This window comes from Mus caroli, unplaced genomic scaffold (assembly GCF_978045245.1).
Source record: "Mus caroli unplaced genomic scaffold, Mus_caroli_1 scaffold_15, whole genome shotgun sequence".
In the NCBI taxonomy this organism is placed as follows: domain Eukaryota; kingdom Metazoa; phylum Chordata; class Mammalia; order Rodentia; family Muridae; genus Mus; species Mus caroli.
The window spans coordinates 27,571,488-27,592,272 of NW_028227270.1; the positions used below are offsets into that span (position 1 = coordinate 27,571,488).

Genomic DNA, 20,785 nt, shown 5'->3' on the forward strand with positions numbered 1-20,785 from the left:
GGAACACTCGCTGAGGCTGTTACTGGAGGACGCACAGATGTGAACAGACCAGACACCCGTGAACGGCAGGGCGTGGCGCATGCGCGGTGGCTTTACTTCGTACACCTGCGCTTTCTAGGCTCTCATTCCACTCTCTATAATCTATCTTCATCCTCACTCAACTTCCTGTGAAGCTTGTGCAACCAAACACCCCTCTGGCCTCAGAGGGAGCTGAAGCCACAGGAAGTCCTGGGACTAGTCAGAAACAGAGCCATCATAACCGTGACCTTTAAAATGAAACCAAAGGGAGCAGAGAAAATAACTCGAAACAATTAGAAAGCTTCCTGCGGTTTAGTCAATAAATGTGCCCAGTTCAATACCCTCTTCCATTAATAATGAACTCAAAAAGGCCACGGTGCTATCTGCCCACAGAAGTGTGAGAATGTTCTTTACCTCATGTTACACAAATCGAAAATTCAAAATATCAACGATGTGATATTCTTGCACCTATTAAGTAATATAATAAAACCCTGGCAATCTATAAATGTAAGAGTTGAGAGGTGCCCTTTCCTTAGACACAGATGGAGCATTCTGTGGGTTGTCACAGAGACACTAAAAGCAAGACTGGTCTAGAGCCCTTAAAGTACATTGGCTATCATTTTCCCTCAGCGAAGTCATCAGTAAGTGAACACCCCTTATGAGTAAAAGTTTCAAGTGACCCAACACGCTCTTTGTGCAGACACTAATACGCAACATCTCAAGAGATAGCATGGATCAATAGCTGGCTCAAGGACAGGTCATTCCGGTCTCACAGGTCCAACCCACTTATTTACTGATACTCTCTCTTTGTCAGACATGTGTTGGATGCATATGTCACAGCAAGGTGAGCAGTGGTGTGCAGTGTGACCTGGTTTATTCAGTTAACAGTTCTCAGTTTTCTAAGACATTCACTTACAGGTCTAGAGCTGGCTAGCAGGCAGACGACTTGTTTTTAGCAAGAGTTCTATGCTATTTTATAAATCTGCCAACTGCACAGCATACTTAAAGCTATGGAACAGCACTCTATCCTACTGTCAGCTACCCGTCCTGAAGGGAATCCTATATTAAAAATGGACAGGTTCTGGTATTTAAGGTGCCACTGACATCATGGATAAGAACTTTCTCCACCATGTAGCACAGACCTGAGCACCTCAGAGTCCCTCAGTGAATGGCAACTTCACTGTAAAGTCAGAGCGGCCCAGGCCCACTCCACACATTCCAAATTCCTCAGGTCTACAACCCGAGTGCACTATGAACCCACAGCCTGCGAACCTACTGCCTCACAGACTACATGTGTGCCAGAGCATGTCACAGGCTGCACCCTTTGACAGCTCTCTGCAAATGCACCCCAGTCTCTGTCAAGACTGCCCAAGCACTGCAGACTGCACGTTATCAAGCTATCAATATCCCTAGGAATAGGAGGACCCAAACTCTGATCACATGCTATCAAAGAAGGACAAAAGGGTCACTGCTATATAAAGAACACAATGGTCCATGTGTAATGAGACAAGCAATATTTGCTTACAGTAAAATCTATCCCATATTGCAGAAAGAATGGATAAGGTGGGGCTGTAGCCAAGCGGTAAGCTGGCTCCATCATGTGTGAAACTCCTGATTTCAACCCTAGCACAGAAAACAAACAAATAAACAAACAAACTAAATTCATACCAGGATGACGTTAATCAGCCAATGGTAATTTATATCAGTGTGGCATAAAGAACACAATGTTTAAATTCAAGCTTGTAGCCTTAACTTTAAGAAAAAAATTGTTTATTGTTATCTTATGAATATGGGTTTTTGCCCGCATGCATGTCTGCACCATGTGAGTACAGTGCCCACAGAAACGAGAAAAGGGCATCACTTTTGAGTAGCCTTACTTGGAACCAAATTTTGTACAGACTCCTGGAGTTTAGCAGCTAAAAGGATGAGCTGTAATGTGTGTGGGGGGGAGGAGGGTGTGTGTCATCCAGTGACCATCTTATCCTCCTAGCTTGTCTTCCTTTAGCCAATATCTAGCTAAAAACAAACAGAGAAGGCTGGAATCACATCATAGCTCAGGACATGACACTGGGAAGACAGTGAGAGAGTGCTAGAATCTTAAAACTGTTCCCCAACTTTTAAGGCCAACAAGGCTGACCCACACACTCCTTGGTCTCTGGACAGAAGCTTCTCCACCTACCTGAACTGAGGCAAGAGAAAGCCTGGGAGTGATAATTTTGTGCACAACCAAAGAGTCATCATTACCTCTTTACCCTTCTATACATAGTTAAGAGGTCTTGTCTCGTGGGCCATATGCAAAAGTAAAATGTTAACGGGGCAGAGCTGGGTGGAGCCAGGTCACTACACTCAAGGTGCTTTTGGTTGGCAGAAGAACTGATGGCCACAAGAGAAGGAAATGAACTTGGTCAAATGGCTTCTGCAAGGTGGAACACACTTCACTCCAGTCCTGGTAACTCAGTAAGCTGTGTGCATCACCTGACCACAAGACAAGACACAGATGTGGAATAGAATTGTCCACATGTGCTGTGTAGTCTTTCTAGACCCCCATATCACTCACATTCAGAGAAAGAATAAACAGCTGGCAATGATTTGACATAAAAACAAAGATTCTAGAATTCTCCTTTAAAAGATTTGGGGGAAGGCTGGCTTTGGGAACAGATGCTGAGGAAGCTAAGGAGAGATGAAAGACCACGAGATGAGCTGAAGAGGACAATTGATTGGCAGTTAGATATTGACTCCAGGAGATCCGAGTTTGAATTCTGACTCTCTGTGTGTCTGACATGAGGCTAACCTTGTAGCTTCTTGAAGTTTGGGTTCCTTCTTTGATAAAATGGGGACTGGGAACCAGCTCACAAGATAACCTCAAGTTGTCCCATTTACACCATAAGCAAGTGGAGGAAATGAATAGAGGAGGGCTGGGCATGCAGTCAAGCTCTAACAGTGAAAGTCCCCTCTACCGTGAAATTCAGTGAGAAGGGCACCGAGGCCAAGGAAAGCAGACTGCAGAGATGCTAAAGATAGAGTCACAATCACCTCCACCCGGGTCACTGAAGGGCTGATCAAAATGGCAACTGTCTGTCAGCTGGTGGTACAGAGGAGTGGGGGGTGGGATGGGGGGACCGGGGTAAAGGACAGAAAGCCAGAAAGAAATAAGATAAGAAAAGAGGCTAAATTAGCAATTCATCCTGTTAAAGTCTGGTTTTCCCATAAGTCAAACAGAATAAAGGCAATGAGCTGAAACATGGACACAGAAATCTTACGGGAAAGAAGAATCCTGTGGCCGTGCAATCACAGGAGTCACCGGATCTCAGGCTTCATCCATTTTTACAACACTGGACGCCTCACATCCAGACATGAGTAAGGAGAAGATTTAAACTCTGGAGATAACTTTTAAAATGCCCGCAAAGAAAGTTCTAAGGATCGCCTACTAACTCAAACCATGGAACGAGACATGGAAAACATCCTAATTATTTTACCACATGAATTTAACCAAGACAACAGAGCCTGCCGGTATAAAGGAAACCAGCTCCACTCTCACTTGTGGACTGATGTAAAAATCCTAACAAAAACTCCACTAAATCAAATTAGGAACATTACACAAGCACACAGTCACAATCCAACTGCACCCAAGCCCCAACAGAGCAAAGATGACCCAAGACTAAAGCACCTGCTAAGCCATCAGAGTATCAGGGCATGAGACACCTCTAGTGTCAGCTAACCACCATGCTTTCAGTGAGAAGCCTCAAATATTATTTTTGCCAAATTGAATAAAATGCTACAGATGTTTATAAAATGATTTAAAATATGCACACAAATCTGAGATCATGGAACAAAAGAAACATTGATCTTCAAATATTTTTTCATTCTCACATATCATGAGAAAAAATTATCCCATCTCTTCCCAGACATTCTTGACACCAATGTCTGTATTCCCGTGAGAATCACTTTGAGATAGTTAACAGTTTCCAAAGTAGATCCAGCAATACCTTTCCTGGGCATATACCAAGAAGATGTTCCAACTTGTAATAAGGACACATGCTCCACTATGTTCATAGCAGCCTTATTTATAATAGCCAGAATCTGGAAAGAGCCCAGATGTCCCTCAACAGAGGAATGGATACAGAAAATGTGGTAAACTTACACAATGGAGTACTACTCAGCTATTAAAAACAATGAATTTATTAAAGTCTTAGGCAAATAGATCTAGAGGATATCATCCTGAGTGAGGTAACACAATCACAAAGGAACACACATGATATGCACTCACTGATAAGTGGATATTAGCCCAGAAACTTAGAATACCCAAGATGCAATTTGCAAAATACATGAAACTCAAGAAGAAGGAAGACCAAAGTATGGATACTAACTTCCTTCTTAGAATGGGGAACAAAATACCCATGGAAGAAGTTACAGAGACAAAGTTCGGAGCTGAGACAGAAGAAGGACTATCCAGAGACTGCCCCACCTGGGGATCCATCCCATGAACAACTACCAAACCAGACACTATTGCATATGCCAGCAAGGTTTTGCTGACAGAACCCTGATATAGCTGTCTCCTGTGAGGCTATGCCAGTACCTGAAAAATACAGAAGTGGATGCTCACAGTCAGCTATTAGATGGAACACAGGACCCCCAATGGAGGAGCTAGAAAAAGTACCCACGGAGCTGAAGGGGCCTGCAACCCTATAGGAGGAACAACAATATGAACTAACCAGTATCCCCAGAGCTGTGTCTCTAGTTGCATATGTAGCAGAAAATGGCCTAGTTGGCCATCATTGGGGAAGAGGTCCCTTGCTCTTGCAAACTTTATATGCCCCAATACAGGGGAATGCCAGGGCCAGGAAGCGGGAGTGGGTGGGTTGGGGAGCAGGACGGGGAGGATATAGGGGACTTTTGGAGAGGAAACTAGGAAAGGGGATAGCATTTGAAATGTAAATGAAGAAAATATCTAATCAAAAAAAATTTAAAAAGAAAGAAATCCAGTTACCACTTGCCATTGCCTTTTTTTTTTTTTTTGGCTTTTTTTTTTTTTGGCTTTTTTGAAACAGGGTTTCTCTGTGTAGCCCTGGCTGTCCTGGAACTCACTCTGTAGACCAGGCTGGCCTCGAACTCAGAAATCCGCCTGCCTCTGTCTCCCAAGTGCTGGGATTAAAGGCGTGAGCCACCACCGCCCGGCTGCCATTGCCCTTCTTATAAAAGAAAAACAAAAACAAACCAGTTTCCAGAGTGAACATCTTCACTTCTGAGCTCGTTTTAGTTCCTGAGTAACATATTAATCCATCCTCAGAAAGCCACTGTCCAGACACTGTGCAATCATGATGCCTTCGACAGAGGCTTGGGTTTTTTCATTTAAAGTCTTCAAGTTTTTGCGATTATGCTGGCATTTCAGGAATAATTACTAAATCTGTATTAAGCGTCCTGACCTCCTTTTTGTTCATTGTTTGCAGAGACTCTACAAGGCCTTCAACACCAACACTGATCAAAAACACTATAGAAGGGGTTTTTTTTTGTTTGTTTGGGGTTTTTTTTTGTTGTTGTTTTTTAATGAAATAAACTGAGGCTGATGCCAAGATTATAAGACTCTGTAAAGAATTAATCTAAGATGTCTTCCTTTTTTGTTTGTTTGGCGTTTTTTGTGTGTGGAAAAAAACCATCACATTCAAGTCTTATCAATGCAGGGAACACTTAGAAAATGAGAATATTTAGATGGCACTAAAGCAACTATACAAGCTGCTCAGGAGAGACCAGTAACCCACCCTGCCTGGGCCCTTAGTAGCCCATCACTGCAGCCCACCAGGGAAACAGCTCTCACCAGGGGTGGGGTTGAACTGCCAGCACTGTAGAGGCTGAGGCAGGAGGACTGAGAATTCAGATCGGCTTGGCTAAAGGGCAACCAGATCCTGTCTCAAAGAACCAAACAGACTGCCATCCTTGAGGCCAGAAAATGCCACAGTAGAGTCTAAAACACAAAGCCAGACAATGCCCAAATGTGGCTATGTGACCCAGGGCTAAATGTTGCTTTGTATCTAGTCCTCAGGTCTGCAAGATCGGGGGACAGTCCTCAGGGATGGATTACTAGTAGTAACCATTCGAGGCTCCTAAAATTGTCTTGTATACAGTAAGTGCTTAAACCCACTAGATTTGATAGCTATACTTAACTAAAAGCAAAGCAAAACAACAGGACACCAAAACCAACCATGAGACCATGTGGCCTCACCCCTACACTGTGACATCTCAGTAAAACTTGCTGAACAACAGCTCTGATTTCTCACATGAGGCTGTCAGGTTGGTGTTAGCTGAGGTTTTGAAATACCGACTTAAGCAAAAGTACAAACATACTAAGGGGAAAAACTTAGATAATATTGTCAATACAGCAAACTTTAAGGATATATACAGATATATGTATCCTACATATATCAAGTACATTAACACACATCAAACTTTTTTGGGGGGGTGTGGGGGTTCGAGACAGGGTTTCTCTGTATAGCCCAGGCTGGCCTCGAAGTCACATCAAACTTTTTACATCTATAAAGCAAAAAAAAAAAAAAAAAAAAAAAAAAAAAGGGGGGGGGTGATCAGGAACTAAGAGTTCTCAGTGATTTATAAAAACAGTGATTGAGATGAATTCAACACAAAGTTTAGGAAAGACTGGTAAATAAATTTTCCAAGCAATAAAAGAAATGTAAGGAAAACAGAACAAGAAACTAAGAATGTTCGAAGATTCATCTCTGGTAGCCTGACTACATGAAGGTGATCTCCAACCATCGCTGGCCACAGACGGTTTTATCTTTCTTTCACTGTTTCACTGTTTTTTTGTTTTGTTTTTTTCCCTCTTACTTTTTCTATTGAATGTGTATCATCAGAAAACAATTTTAATGCAAAAAAAACCCAAAATCTTACACCTGGAGACTCTAGACCAAGCTTAGTTTGTTCCTTTCCTAATCTGGCTTTACAGTGCCCCAACCTGTCTCTGCCAGGACACAGACTTTAGTGAGCAGCAGCAGTCATGCAGCCACAGCAGAGGGCTGTGGTGACCAGCACCTGAGGAGCTGCCATCCTGGTGCCCTGTGGATATGTGGTGCCTGCTAATTCACTCAGTGAGTCCAGATCTCCAGGTACACTCCCGGTGTGTTATAAAATACAAACAAAAGGAGGAAAGGTTTGCAACTCTCCTTCCTTGTTCACACTGTGACCGAGGCTCTGCTACAGCACTTGGCATTTATTTCCGGGGCAAATGCTAAACTTCTCCAGTCTGTCTTCATTCGACCTACTGAATGACACATCCTAGGGTTTACCAGAGATGGATTTCCCGAACTGGTGAACTGACCTGTGGAGAAGATGAAGACTGTGTTGTTCCAGAGCCCGTGGCTTTTCAAGGCTTTGGTGACATTCCCCACTGCTTCATCCATGAGGGACACCATCCCTGCATAAATACGTCTGTGCTTATCTTGGATGAAGCCATATGGCTCCATGTACTCCTCCGGGACCTGCAGGGGATCGTGGACAGACTGGAAAGCAAGGTAGAGGAACAGAGGCTGCAAAGAGAATTTGAAAACCAAATGTCGGTTAAAAGGAACGGAAGCTTTAAACACAACACATGAGACAGCCGATATTCTCAGTTCATATCAAAAACTGTGAAGACAATCTACAAGAGTGGACCTAACTATCTCTGAATCATATGTGTGATAAGGAGCTCGTAGCCAGAGTATATAAATAATTTAACAATAAAAGGTAATTTCCTTAAGAACAGAGAATTTAAATAGGCATTTCTCCAAAGAAGATTTGCAGCAAATGTTCATACACAGGGGACTGCAAACAAAAACTACAGTAAGATATCACCGCATCGCACTCATTAGGATGCTTAGAGTCCTTAAAATAGAAAGCAAAAATGTTGACGAAGCTATGGAGAAATTAGTCAGTAGGAATACAAAGTAATATACACAGGCACTGAAAAATCAGCATGAAGTTCCTTAGTATCACACACAGCTACCATACAGCAAGGCCCTCCTATATCTAGAAAATCAGGAAAGCACATGCTGGTCTGAAATGCACAGGGGTGCTCATGGGATGCTCACTGCAACATTGTTCATAATGGCCAAGAATTAGCCTCAATGCTCACAGTTGATGGATACAAAAATAAAATTCAGAATATTTTTAATCACAGTATATACCAACTAAATAATCAGTGACAACACAGTTGGGCTTTAGAATCGTGAAGAGAAAGGAGCCAGAGACCACATTTTGCATTGTTGCATTGATTAAAACATTCTGAAGTCCAAAGAGGCAAGTCTATGGAGACAGAAAGTAGGTGAGTGGATGTCTGTGCCTATGGGGAATTCTGGGGAAAGGGATGACAAGGGACTACTACTAGGTAGAAATTTCTTTCAAGAGTGATGAGAAGTTTTAAAACTAGATCATGGTGATGATCAGATGCCTCTTAAATTTCCAGTTAATTGAATACTTTAAGTGAGTGAATTTTATGATATGCAAATTATGTCTCAGTAAATATGTTCAAAAGATGACAAGACCCAAAACAAAATATGAAGGTCAAAGTCCTAGAATGGGGCAGAAGGCTTTGACCCACCACATATTGAAATGTTTATATAGAAAACCCTCTGATAATAATCTGACTACTCTATCTCATTTAACACTCAACACCATCCTGTTATATCCATTTTTCAGATCAGTTAACCAAGGCTTTAAAAGGTTAGGTATGCCCAGGTGCCACTGTTTGATGCAGGCTTCCCTCCTGGTACCCTCAGTGTTACAATGTTGCCATGCACCAACAGATAAGTGAGCTAAAAATAAAGAGAGTGTACAGGGTTTTCTTTAACATGTTTTTTGGGGAAACAGTGTTTTGTTAGATTTTGATATTGAACCAAATAAATGTGATGCCCATTTAATTCCTAGAAATAAGAAGTGTGAGCCACAGGTTCTGTTTTTTCTCTATGCCAGCTTAGAACAGTCAGCACCTGTGGTATTCCAGGTCAGCCCTTCAACTTAGGGGGCCTCTCTGCAGATAGCCCTGCACCATGCCTTATAGAATTTTTCATATGTTTAATACCCTCAAAGAGATAATAATCAATAGCTTTGATCCAAGAATAAGCACATTTATGTAAGGCATTTAAATCATAAATGAAGAAGGCAAAAAGACAGAAGGGAGAAACTCACTTCACTTTTTATTGTTGCAAATTGTTCTAAATTACAGAACCCCTTTGCTGGAGTGTGTGCCAACCAGTTAGGGGAATGGAAAGATATGCTAAGAGCGGGGACTATCCAGATAGGGGGCTCTAAGAGATACCCTTACGTTTATCTGGAGTTCAGACATTTTGAATTAAATGTTAAAATTAAAGGTACACTTTTTCCATGAAAAGTATTTCAAGTTCCTCCTCTTAACATCTATACCAACACTTCTGCCTCTGCCTCTGCTCCTCCACATACACACACACTTTCCACGCTACCCAGACTGGCCATGCGACACTCTGGGGTCCCTCTGGATCAAGTTGAAGCTGGCCAGTCAGGTGACTGTCACATGTGAGAGCCTCACACTGTTTGCTGACCTGATCATAACGTCATAATTCACAAGAAGAGATGCAAGTGTTCTTTGAACGACAACAACAAAAAGTTGTCTTTTTGTTTTTGTTTTTGTTTTTCGAGACAGGGTTTCTCTGCGTAGCCCTGGCTGTCCTGGAACTCACTCTGTAGACCAGGCTGGCCTCAAACTCAGAAATCCGCCTGCCTCTGCCTCCCAAGTGCTGGGATTAAAGGCGTGCGCCACCACTGCCTGGCAAAAATGTCTTTTCTACCAGTTCATCTGAGCAGTCCAGAGCAGTTTGCTGTGGGGTGAACAATTCCATACATTTTCATAGCTCTGGGTCACCAGGAGCTGTGTCCAATCCATTTCATGAGGTTAGGACCAATCAAACACATTTCATATGCTCTCCGACACACACTTTGTTTTATTGTTTGAGACAGGGTCTCTCTATGTAGCCTGGCTGGCCTAGAACTCACAGAGATCCACCTACCTCTGCCTTCCCAGTGCTCGGGTTAAAGGTGTGTGATACCACGCTCAGCCATTTTGTATATTTATATCACTACTATAAATCAAGTCTTTAGCACTCAGAAGGTGAATTTCATTCATGAACAACCCATTCTCCAACCTCACCAAGTAGAAGCATTACGATAGCGAATATATGAGTGTTTTGCCTGCATATATGTCTGTGCACCTTGTGCATGCAGGACCCAGAGAGGTCAGAAGAGGGCATCAGCTCCCCTGGAACTGGAGTTACAAACAGTTGTGAGCTACCATGTGGGCGCTGGGAACTGAACCAGGTCTTCTGCAAGAGCAGCCATGTCTCCAGCCCCACTGTACTAATTTTAAATGATGGAGGGAGGGGAGAATGGTAGTCTGTGCTGCATGGTAGCCTCATGAAAAGAATGATTATTAAGGCTGGAAGGTTCTCCAACCACCATCAGGACCATACCTGCAGTCACTAGTTGGTGGGGTCCTCCCCAAGAAAAGCTGTAGCCAGTTTCTCCCCACTGGCCAAAGCGAACAGCCTTCATTTGGGGATTGTATGTGTATCTATGGACATGAGGCCCTTGGCCTTGGAGAGAGACCCCTCCTCACCTCACTGACTCCTGATTCACACTGAAGTCCTGCCCCACATTAACCGCCACTGATTTCTGTTTTAGAACCTGGTAGGTCCTTGGTATTTTCTTGATTCCAAACTCTTATTCTGATCAGCTCAGTCATAGCTGCCAACTGTATCCCAACCCTAACTGTGACCCTTTTGAGTATCCTAAGACTATAAAATGGAATCCTGGTTGGGAAAGCATAGCTAGACACTATAGTATCATAAAAAACCCAGACTTAACTCTCTGCATACGCACATTGAGGATGCTAATGGATCTTTTCCCTTTCCTGTTCTGCTCCATGGCTCCTAAGATCTGAACTCTAAACATCCACACTATGGGAAGAAACCACATATCACTCATTTTTATGTCTTTAGAGGGCTCCCTAATTCAAAGTATAAATTGGAAAAACAGGAATACATTTTTAAACTACTATTCTATCTTTGACAACCAAATTAAGACATTTCTTCCCAGCTTGTATTCACACAAAGAAAGTCTTCCACTAGGATTTATTGTTTTGTTTTCCTTAGGAAGCTTCTAGTAGATTAGATGTAGTTTTTTGTTTTGTTTTATTTATTTATTTTTTTTAGTGCTTCAAAGTGCTGCTGTTCTAATTTTAACAGAAAGTCATGCTATGAATATATGACTTTCTTTTTATAGTGCTACTACTATGTGAGTCACCCTCACATCAAGGAGAAAGGATGTCCCTTCCTGACACATGTAAAGCCATTAGCAGCGTCCCCAGAATCAACAACTCAACTCTTACACAAGAGCTCTGTCGATTTTCTCCCTCAGCTGCCCCTTAAAAGCAAGTACACGTTAGTTGGCTGGTGAACACTTACTGTGAATTCTTTGAATGACTTCCATCTTAGAACAAATGTCATGTTACAATCTATACATGGCACCTGAGAGCCTAGCACAGAATTGGGTTAAATCCTGGGGAAAGATGTTGCAAAGATGCAGCTCCTGAAGCCAGTGAGTCGCATCACTGTCTGGAGAACTGAACAGGAGCATCTGTGTGCAGGAGCTGCCTTGTGGAAACGGCTGGGTTGCTATTGACTATTCTTTCTTTTACTTTTAGTCTGTGCTTGGGGACTCTGGGCATGATCATTACCTCTTCAGAGCATCCCACACACTGGCAGGAAATGTCCATCTCCCATCTGGTGATTTTTGTAATGCTATCTACAAGCAGTGTCGTGTTAACAGCACCCCTTTCATGGGATGTGAGCTCTTAAGGCCTGTGACTATCCTCGGTTCCGGTGCCTTCTCCATCAGCCCAGTTTAACTGCCCACCCACAAGGAACCACTTCTCCACAGCCGCTTCCTGGTAGCTGCTTGGTGGTATGAGGGCACCAGGAGACAATACTGTTTTGTACACATCCCTAAATATCTGAGAGATTGCTCCCCTTCTTCATGGTTCATGGCAGACATAGTTGCCTAGAGATGTCAGCATTACACCCTTAAAAATCCAAAGTGTGGTAAAGCTGAGATCAGTCACCAGGGAAGATGAGAACAGTCACTAGGGAAGATCCCTCATACTGAGTAAAATAGCAAAGATGGAGCCTGGAAGGTTCTATACAGACAGGGAGTCACTGGCAGGTCACTGTGTCTGAACACGTAGACAAGCAGAATGCTCATTAACACTTGTGTGTGCTGAGCATCTCCAGGCAGTAAGAATGACTTTGTATTGTGTACAGATTACCTCTGCTGCATAGAGTTGCACGATTAGATCAGATTGTGAGCCAGTAATAACAGCAAGCTGGCATCTGCTTGTCTTTGTACTTGTGAGAGCATCAAGCTAACGCTCACGGAACCATCCTGAGTGCACAGGATCTCCATAGCGGCACCATGGTCACCATGGAGAATCACTGGTGAGGGGATGAAATATTAATGCCTCACAATATCTGATATCAGTATTTCTTCCAAATGTCCCAGGAGGTCCTAATATGATGTCAAGACTGGGACTGTGGAGCTGAATATGAACTGGGATTCAACATCTCTGCACGAGCTCTGACTAGGGATGGTGAATAAAGGCAGATGCTCTTGGAGTCAGAAGTGAGAGGTTACATCCTGACTCTGACTTCCCACAGTCCCGTGGCTTTGAACAAGTCACTTCATTTATCCAAGCCTGTTTGCTTAAACAAACAGTGTGCCTTCTTCAAAGGATAATAAAGAGTTCCCTGAAAACCTTACTTTGGCTTTCTTGGTATTAGGCCATGTCCATAAAATGCCTCACATACAATTAAGAGCTATAATACAGCCAGCAAGAGGCACCATTGCTAACGATACCTCTTCCGTGGTGCACGGGCTCTCAGGGCCTCCTGTTGTCCTTGGTTTCAAGCCTTTCCCCACAGCCCCCCAGCTTATAACTCCCCCTCCCCACAGAACTATTTCACCCCAGTTGCATCTTCTTATCCATTTAATGTTATATGAAGCCACCTTCCTAGCCCACCAACCATTCTGGTTTTAAATCTAGACTTAAAATGTGCAGGTTTCTAAACATTTGAGAGAATGCTCCCCTTTCTTCATGTTTCATGGCAGACATAGTTACCTAGCGATGTCAGGTGACGATGTCAGCTCTTAAATACCTAAAGTATGGCAAAACTGAGAACAGCCACCAGGGAGAATCCTTCATACTGACTGAGAGTATAGAAGACAGAGCTTGGAAGATTCCATACCAGACAGAGTCTTTAGCAGGTCACTAAGTCTGAACAGGTACACAAGCCAGAACCCTGCCTGCTGAGGGTTCAAGCATTGTCAAAGAGACAAAGTGCAGAGAACTGGAAGGACCTGGACACTTTCTCAAGTTTCCCATGTCCCACTGAAGGCCACTTTTTGTGAGTGTGCTAATACAATTCTTCATAAGGACATGCTTTGAGCCCAGGGTCTCACAACACAAAAATCTGCTCTGTTTCCAAAGCGCCTATGTGCTGAATCCAGACAATTTGCATTTAAGACTTCTCACAACTCTTTTCTCTTCCTACCTGCAGCTAAGTCTGCACGTGACATACCTGATAGGCTCCTATGGTGTCTGTGAAAACCAATATACCATGCATAATAATTGTAAAAACCCAGTATTGCTAAGACGGTCATTTCCATTAAGTTGGTCAATGAATACCAACCAATCAAACAGCCAACTTCTGTTTTCTTAGCAAAAATTGGTCAACCTACTCTAAAATTAACATGGGGATACAAAAGATTAAGAATAATCAAAATAATCCTGAAGAGAAAAATATAGAATGAGAGGATTTTCTCTATCCCCTGAGTTCCCAACACTTCTCCCTAACGGAGCCCTGACTCAAGCACAGATACCTGTTTGGAATCCTGAAGCCTGGTTTTGCTAACCACTTACTGTGCACACACATAAAGCATCATAAGAGGGAGCAGGGTTTCCACTGAAATGCTGAAGGACAGACAGCCTTCCTCCATCTGCAGCCCAGGGTCCCTTCCTGTGAGACTCATCTCTTGGGGGTTCCTATGTACTGTATGGCTTTCTCCCAGACCTGAGGCAGATCCAAGTTCTTCACTTCTAACAACCTTCCCTTTCTGGCTAACTGGAACATGCTCTAAAATGTTATATCACACACACACACACACACACACACACACACTCCCTTGGAAGCAACAAGATTTTGATAATATTAAAGGAGGAAGCCTTACTTTCTCCGGTGGGTGGTTAGCTATGAGGGTTGTAGCCCTTTTGGTAAATATATTTGTTGAGTAAATATTGGTATACTCTTTTGCAGGCTCTTCACCATCTCTTAAGTCAAGTGCACAGCGGGTACCATTCAAAGACTCAATCGGCGCACAGGCCTCGTGGGTGTAGTAGTCTTCACTGCCTAGGAGGTATCCTGCAAGAAGAATGGGAGAAGAAACAGTCGGCATGGCGGAAAGCTTGCTAGGCAAACGGATGTTCCAGCAGTTAATTGCCTAATGCAACTGATTGCCCATGACGAGGCTAATCAAATGACAGGGCTAATCAGGGTTCTCTTCTGAACATCTCTATCTTTGTTAGAGACACCACTGAAATGGCACTACATGGAAATCCAAGGCCCTTTCTCACTGGAGTCTTTTAGAGCATCTGTTCTCGCTTGTCAACTCTTTATACATGGTTGATCTGTGGGAAAAGGTTTTTTAGAAATCAGAGTTTAAGTTCAGGAAGCAAACAGATGCTAATTCTTTAAAACTACCTAAGAAAAAAGATAACACGCCACTAATGTGTTACAAGGTTTTACTTGTAAAATACTAAAAACAGGGTTCAGATCATGTCATTTGTTGCTACTGAGGTTGGGAGATGGAATTCTGTGGTTATTTATGGACGGGGCCTTTGCCGGAGTTATATTTAGTCAAATGCTGACACCCACTGGTGGAAAAATATAAACCTTTCCAAACACAAACTCTCTATCCCAGCTGAGCAGCCCCAGAGATCAAAGTGCAGCAGCATTCAGTCTAGACTGGGAACCGACAGCACCTTGCCCTGCTGCTCAGAGATGCAGTGCTTACTGGGCCGAGTGGCCTGCCAACTCCCCTGTTTCTATAGCCCAGTTCCCTCTCCCATAACAGAGAGTAAAGCACAGGAGAAACAGAAATGCCCCAACCAATCGTTGTTCTGCAACTGTTCGTGTTTTGAAAATGTGAAAATAAGCTGTGCTGCATATTATGATTAAATTGACAGACTTGCTCAGAAAAGGCCAATCAACATAGGGCAGAAAGTAGTTAGTGACGGATGGCCCAGGGCTGTGGTTGCCTAGAGACCCGTGATGACTGCTTATGGGATTAGGTTTCTTTTTATGACATACATGTGTGTGTCTGTGTGTGTGTGTGTAGTTTCCTACAACTTAATTGTGATAATGGCACAATCTCTCACATTGTTTAAAAATCGCTAAATTAAATATGTTAATTGGGTAAACTGTATAGTATATGAATTATACCCTCATAAAGCTATTAAAAAGAAATAAACTTTGATGAGCTCTTAGCTATATTCTTAAATATATTCCCTTTTAGTCTTAAAATGATGAAAAATGGGCCTAGCTCTTTCCTTTCTCATGAATTTTGTCTACAGTGACAATTAAGAGTCTTATACAGCTTATGGAATAATTCAATGGATTTTAGATTAACTATTTTTCATGATCAAATAAGTTCAAGGTCCTGAATATAATTAGCATATGACATCAACATAACTTACTATGTGATTTTATCTATATTTATAGGAAATAAATCCAACATATTTACTACCTAATATGGAATAGAAAAAATTGTATTCACAAAAGAAGTAATTTCAGGGCTGGTGAGATGGGTCAGTGAGGAAAGGTGCTTGCCACCAAACCCAACAACCTTAGTCTGATCCCTGCGATCCACACAGAGGAAGAAGAGAACGGACTCCTGCAAGCTGTCCTGACTCAGACCTCTACACGTTTGTGTTCTCTCTCTCTCTCACACACACACACACACACACACACACACACACACACACACACACACACACACGCACACACACGCACACACAACTACCTCAACCTTACCTTGGTGATTAGAGTGATCAAGCCAGTAGTTTGGGTTTTTAACATCTACTTAGTATTAGAATTTGGAGAGAACACTTCACACTCCTTTCCATTAATATAAACTATCACTGGGGAAGATATAGGCACAGGATATGTTTGGTTATAGGAACCATAAATATTAAATGATATTAAAAATAGAACTGTAGAGCTAGAACTCAAATACTTGGCCAAACCAGTACAGACAAATAACAAATGTGGGTATTTGTCTATCCAGGTCCAGGGTGAACCTTAATTCTCATACAAGAATATGACTTCTGCCCTTTATGTGAAGTTTTTAGTGTGTGTGTGTGTGTGTGTGTGTGTGTGTGTGTGTGTGTGTGTGCACATGTGCATAGGTCAAAGACAACCCTGACATCATTGCCAGGAGCTATCCCCCTTGTTTTTGGAGACATGTTCTCTACTGGTTTGGCATTTAGGCTAGGCTGCCTGGGCAGTGAGCCCCAGGGATGCCCCCACCTCCACTGTCCTTGAGCCTAGGGCCTGGACTGAAAGCTTAGATGATACCCAGCTTTTTTTACTCAGGTTCTAGAGATCAAATCAATGTCACTGCTGCAACTACTGTACTGAGTGAGCTCTTGCCCCGCTGTCCAACCACCTAGGCTGCTAAGCATACAACTTGGATTTTAATAAAGATTCTAAGTATCCACAGTCTATCAGAGGTCAGATATCAATTCATCCTGCATGAAAAAAGTTTCCAAGGCACAGGCCATTCCTCTAGATCTTCGAAGATGTTAATCAATGAAGGCTGATTTCAAGGACACTGAAGACTTATTTAGACTCAGCTAGAAATAACGTCATGGCTGGCCAGTAGTGCTGCAATGCCACGAGTGGAGAGGAACACGCCTGCTCTCCTGACTGACTTCTTTGCATCTTGACCTCAGCTTTAGGGCTAAGTGCTTGGCCGCATGGGTTCAGGGCAGATGCAGATCTGCTCCTTTGCACTGAATTTGGCTTTACCTTGCTTGGAAGCAGATTCCTAAAAACAATCTACAAGAAAGCCATCACTTTTTTATTAGAGTGAAGCACCGAGACCCCACCCCCACCCCACCCCTTTACCTTCTCCCAAAGGGGAAGTTCCTCTGACTGCCCTGAATTGGAAGAAGCTTTGCTCTTCCCTAATACCTACTGTACCCTTGTGGTAACACACTCCTGCATGTTCTTCCCCCCCCTCCCTCCTCCTCCCTCCCTTCCTCTTCCTTTCCAACATAAGAAGCCTCCCATCTTAGATGTGGAGTGCTCCCAGAGCCATGCATCTATAGTGCATTTAAATTATAGCATGTCTTACTGGCTGCTCCAATTGTGTTATTCTATTTAGATGCTTTATGTTCAGTACACATTCAGTTTGGAAGAAGCAGATGGCAGGAGGAAGGTTACTAAGTAGCCGGGCAAAAGGATAGCTCAATAGAAAAAGACCCTGACAGAAAGATACATAGTTAGTGGCACTTTAAGCCTATTGTAAACCCTGCCTTAATTAGTAACCTAACCTAACTAATTAAGGCAGGGTTTACAATAGGCTTAAAGTGTCATGTTTTAAAACAAACTTCAGGTTTCATATTTATTTCAGAGGGTTCTCTTGTTATTGTTTGGTTAGTTCCTTGTACCATTTTTTATGCTGTTGTTATTAATTTTTTAAATCGATCTTCTCCAACCTCGTAATTTTGGAAGCAGACCTCCTATGTGGGAGAAGATGCCCAGGTAAGGTGAGCTAGTCGTCTTCTCCTGGAGAACACAGTCCATATGGGGGAAAATATGTGGACTTCAATGGAGGAAACATTCTTAATACAAAACCTGATTCTGATTCCATACGACTCTGCCCATCATCTTCAGGTGAGAACATTCTAGAGCGCACAGTGGTCTCTGACATAAATGTCCCTAACACTCTTCCTTAGCGCTCTGGCTAAAGCCCCCGGCCTTGCTGTGGGCGCGCATGCCCAGAGTACACTCACGTGCTGGCTTATGGGGATAACGGCCGAAAGCAGCTCCACTATGGTGCTGCCTGATTTACTGTGTTCAGGTTTCTGGTCATTTTGTTTGATGATACTTGGGTGTATTTTATGAGCTGGCTGTAGTAGATCTGTGTTGTTAAAGAAATGTGTGCCGGGCGTGGTGGCGCACGCCTTTAATCCCAGCACTCGGGAGGCAGAGGCAGGCGGATTTCTGAGTTCGAGGCCAGCCTGGTCTACAAAGTGAGTTCCAGGACAGCCAGGGCTATACAGAGAAACCCTGTCTCGAAAAACCAAAAAAAAAAAAAAAAAAAAAAAGAAAGAAAGAAAGAAATGTGTGCATGTCCATTACCGAAGTAGGTATCGAATCCTCGGCGTGTCGGCAGACATTCTTTCCGGTACATCCCCAGGTGCCATTTCCCAACCATGTGCGTCGCATAGCCTGCTTCCTTTAAAAGCTGGGGCAGGAGTTTTTCGTCTAGGGGAACACAGCTGGGCTGACAGGTCATGATGAGGTAATGCTGTAAGCCCAAATGGATCTTAAAGAGATAAAAACAAAACTGGGGATTAGTGCCCGTGACATAGCACGAAGGAGAAAATAAAGCAGCCGCCTATGTCACCGGACAGAGCTGCGGGTCTGGATGCGCAGGCGCATCTGAAAAGCAGATTCCTCAGTGACACAAATCGAATTTGAACGTATGAATAAAACCATTTCAATAAACCAATATTTTCAACAAATATTTATCAAACACTACACCAGGAACCAATAATTTATTTTATCAAAGGAAAGGATTCCAAACCTACTGCATGTAAAAGTTGAAATCTGTTAGAAGAAACATCTCTATTCTTTGAGGACTTGGTAGTTTTTTGGAAAGTCTTATTTAACAGTACGACGAAAGTGTGTTTCTTACTCAACTTTACCTAAACCATAATCTGAAAAGACACCAGTCTTTTCTAAAAAGCATTCCGCTGACCAGTGCTTGGGAGTGGCTCACAAAAGCATTTCTAGATCACAGGATCCACACAGTATCTGACATTAGAAGACAAAGACTTGTTGAATTTTAGAATAGTAAAATGTAATCTCTATAATTTTACAAGTTCTTTGAATTTTAATGGAAATATACTTCTAATAAATCCCTCTACAAACTGAAATTATGGTTATCTTTAAGACGCTACCATACCCATTTTATGAAGTAATCTTCCCCTACAATAGGCGATTCTGATTTCCTTAGACCACTGGTTCTCAACTGGCCTAATTCTGCAACCCCTTAATACAGCTCATGTTGTAGTGACCACAACCATAAAATAATTTTTCTTGCTACTTTATAACTGTTTTCTACAGTCATGAAACATAATACAAATCTCTGATATGCAGGGTATCTGATATGCAACCCCTGTGAAAGGTCTGTTCAATTCCCACAGGGGTCACAACCCACAGGTTAAGAACTGCTCGCTGCCTTGGATACACAGGACTCTGAGGACAGTGAAGGCCGTGGGTGCCAGTTCCCAATCCAGGCAGGACTCCAGCACCCTGGTCCACTGAGGGTGGGTATCAGGCAACTTGCTGCTAATAATTCCTTAAATGTGCTGCATAATACAATGCAGGAGTCCAACTCCACTGTGGCTCTATCACTTATGAGCCTTATGACCCTTAGACAGTAACACAGCAGCTTCCGTGAGTCATTTTGTCTAGATATTTGTAAGGCTATATTGTAAGGCTTCATCTGTATTGACTTCCTCTGGTTTGTGCAGGGTTAGTGAAGTGATATAGAGTGTCAAATACATATTAAATATTCAACAATGCGCACAGTAACAGCTGTGAGCAGCTATCGATAACACAACTCCCCTCCCGTGCTTCTCTGATGACAAGAGAAAACACCGACCAAACCAACATGTTGGAGAAAATAGTTTATTTTGCTCACAGACTGACTGTAGTCTGTCCCAGAGTGGTGCTGAGACAGGAGTTAGAGGCAGGAACGGAAGCAGAGGCCACAGACGAACACCACTTCCTGACTGCTTTCTCAGGCTTGTTCAACTACCTTTCTTAAAGAGGTCTAGGGCCACCTGTCTAAGGATGGCACTGCCTACAGAAGGTCCAATTAGCAATCAAGAAAATGCCCCCACAGGCCAGTGGAGGCAATTAGTCAGCTGAGGTTCCCTCTTCTCCAGTATATCAAGCTAGCCACCAAGCTTCACCATCATCATCATCCCTCCCAATGCTCTGCTTCCTCGGAGACCACAGCCTTCCAGAGATCTCTCACCCTTTTGAGCCACTTCCCAGTATGTGTTTTGTATATGACTATCAAATACAGTGTACACTGGAACTTCAAATCTACAGTTCCACTGGAACTAACTAAATGCACAGTTAGCACTGGTTTTCTCAAACTTAAATTGCTGACTAGTCAAACCACATAGACTCACAGACTTGCATTTGGCTCAGTTTTGTTTAATTTTCATTATTTTTGAATCATATCAATGTGGGGGGAGGGTGTGCCCATGATGCAGTGATGCAATGACTGCAGAAGAACCCCATGGGCTGCCTTAAATGCTAAAGTGTGATAAACTCACTACTATGGTCTCACAGGTACAGTTACACATCAAAGTGGATCAACTTCCATGCTTAGAGTC

The 20,785-nt window shown here is 42.9% G+C and overlaps 1 protein-coding gene across 1 annotated transcript in view; it reads right to left on the reverse strand.

Annotated features, from left to right (window-relative positions):
• The window catches only part of Arsb (arylsulfatase B), a 164,976-nt gene that overhangs the window by 127,003 nt on the left and 17,188 nt on the right, over window positions 1-20,785 (reverse strand). Inside the window, exons 2-4 of the mRNA XM_021180617.3 lie at window positions 18,510-18,696; window positions 14,314-14,504; window positions 7,346-7,553 (exon numbers count right to left, since the gene is read on the reverse strand). Coding sequence (XP_021036276.1) covers window positions 7,346-7,553; window positions 14,314-14,504; window positions 18,510-18,696 — 586 coding nt within the window. The remainder of the gene's footprint in view (window positions 1-7,345; window positions 7,554-14,313; window positions 14,505-18,509; window positions 18,697-20,785) is intronic.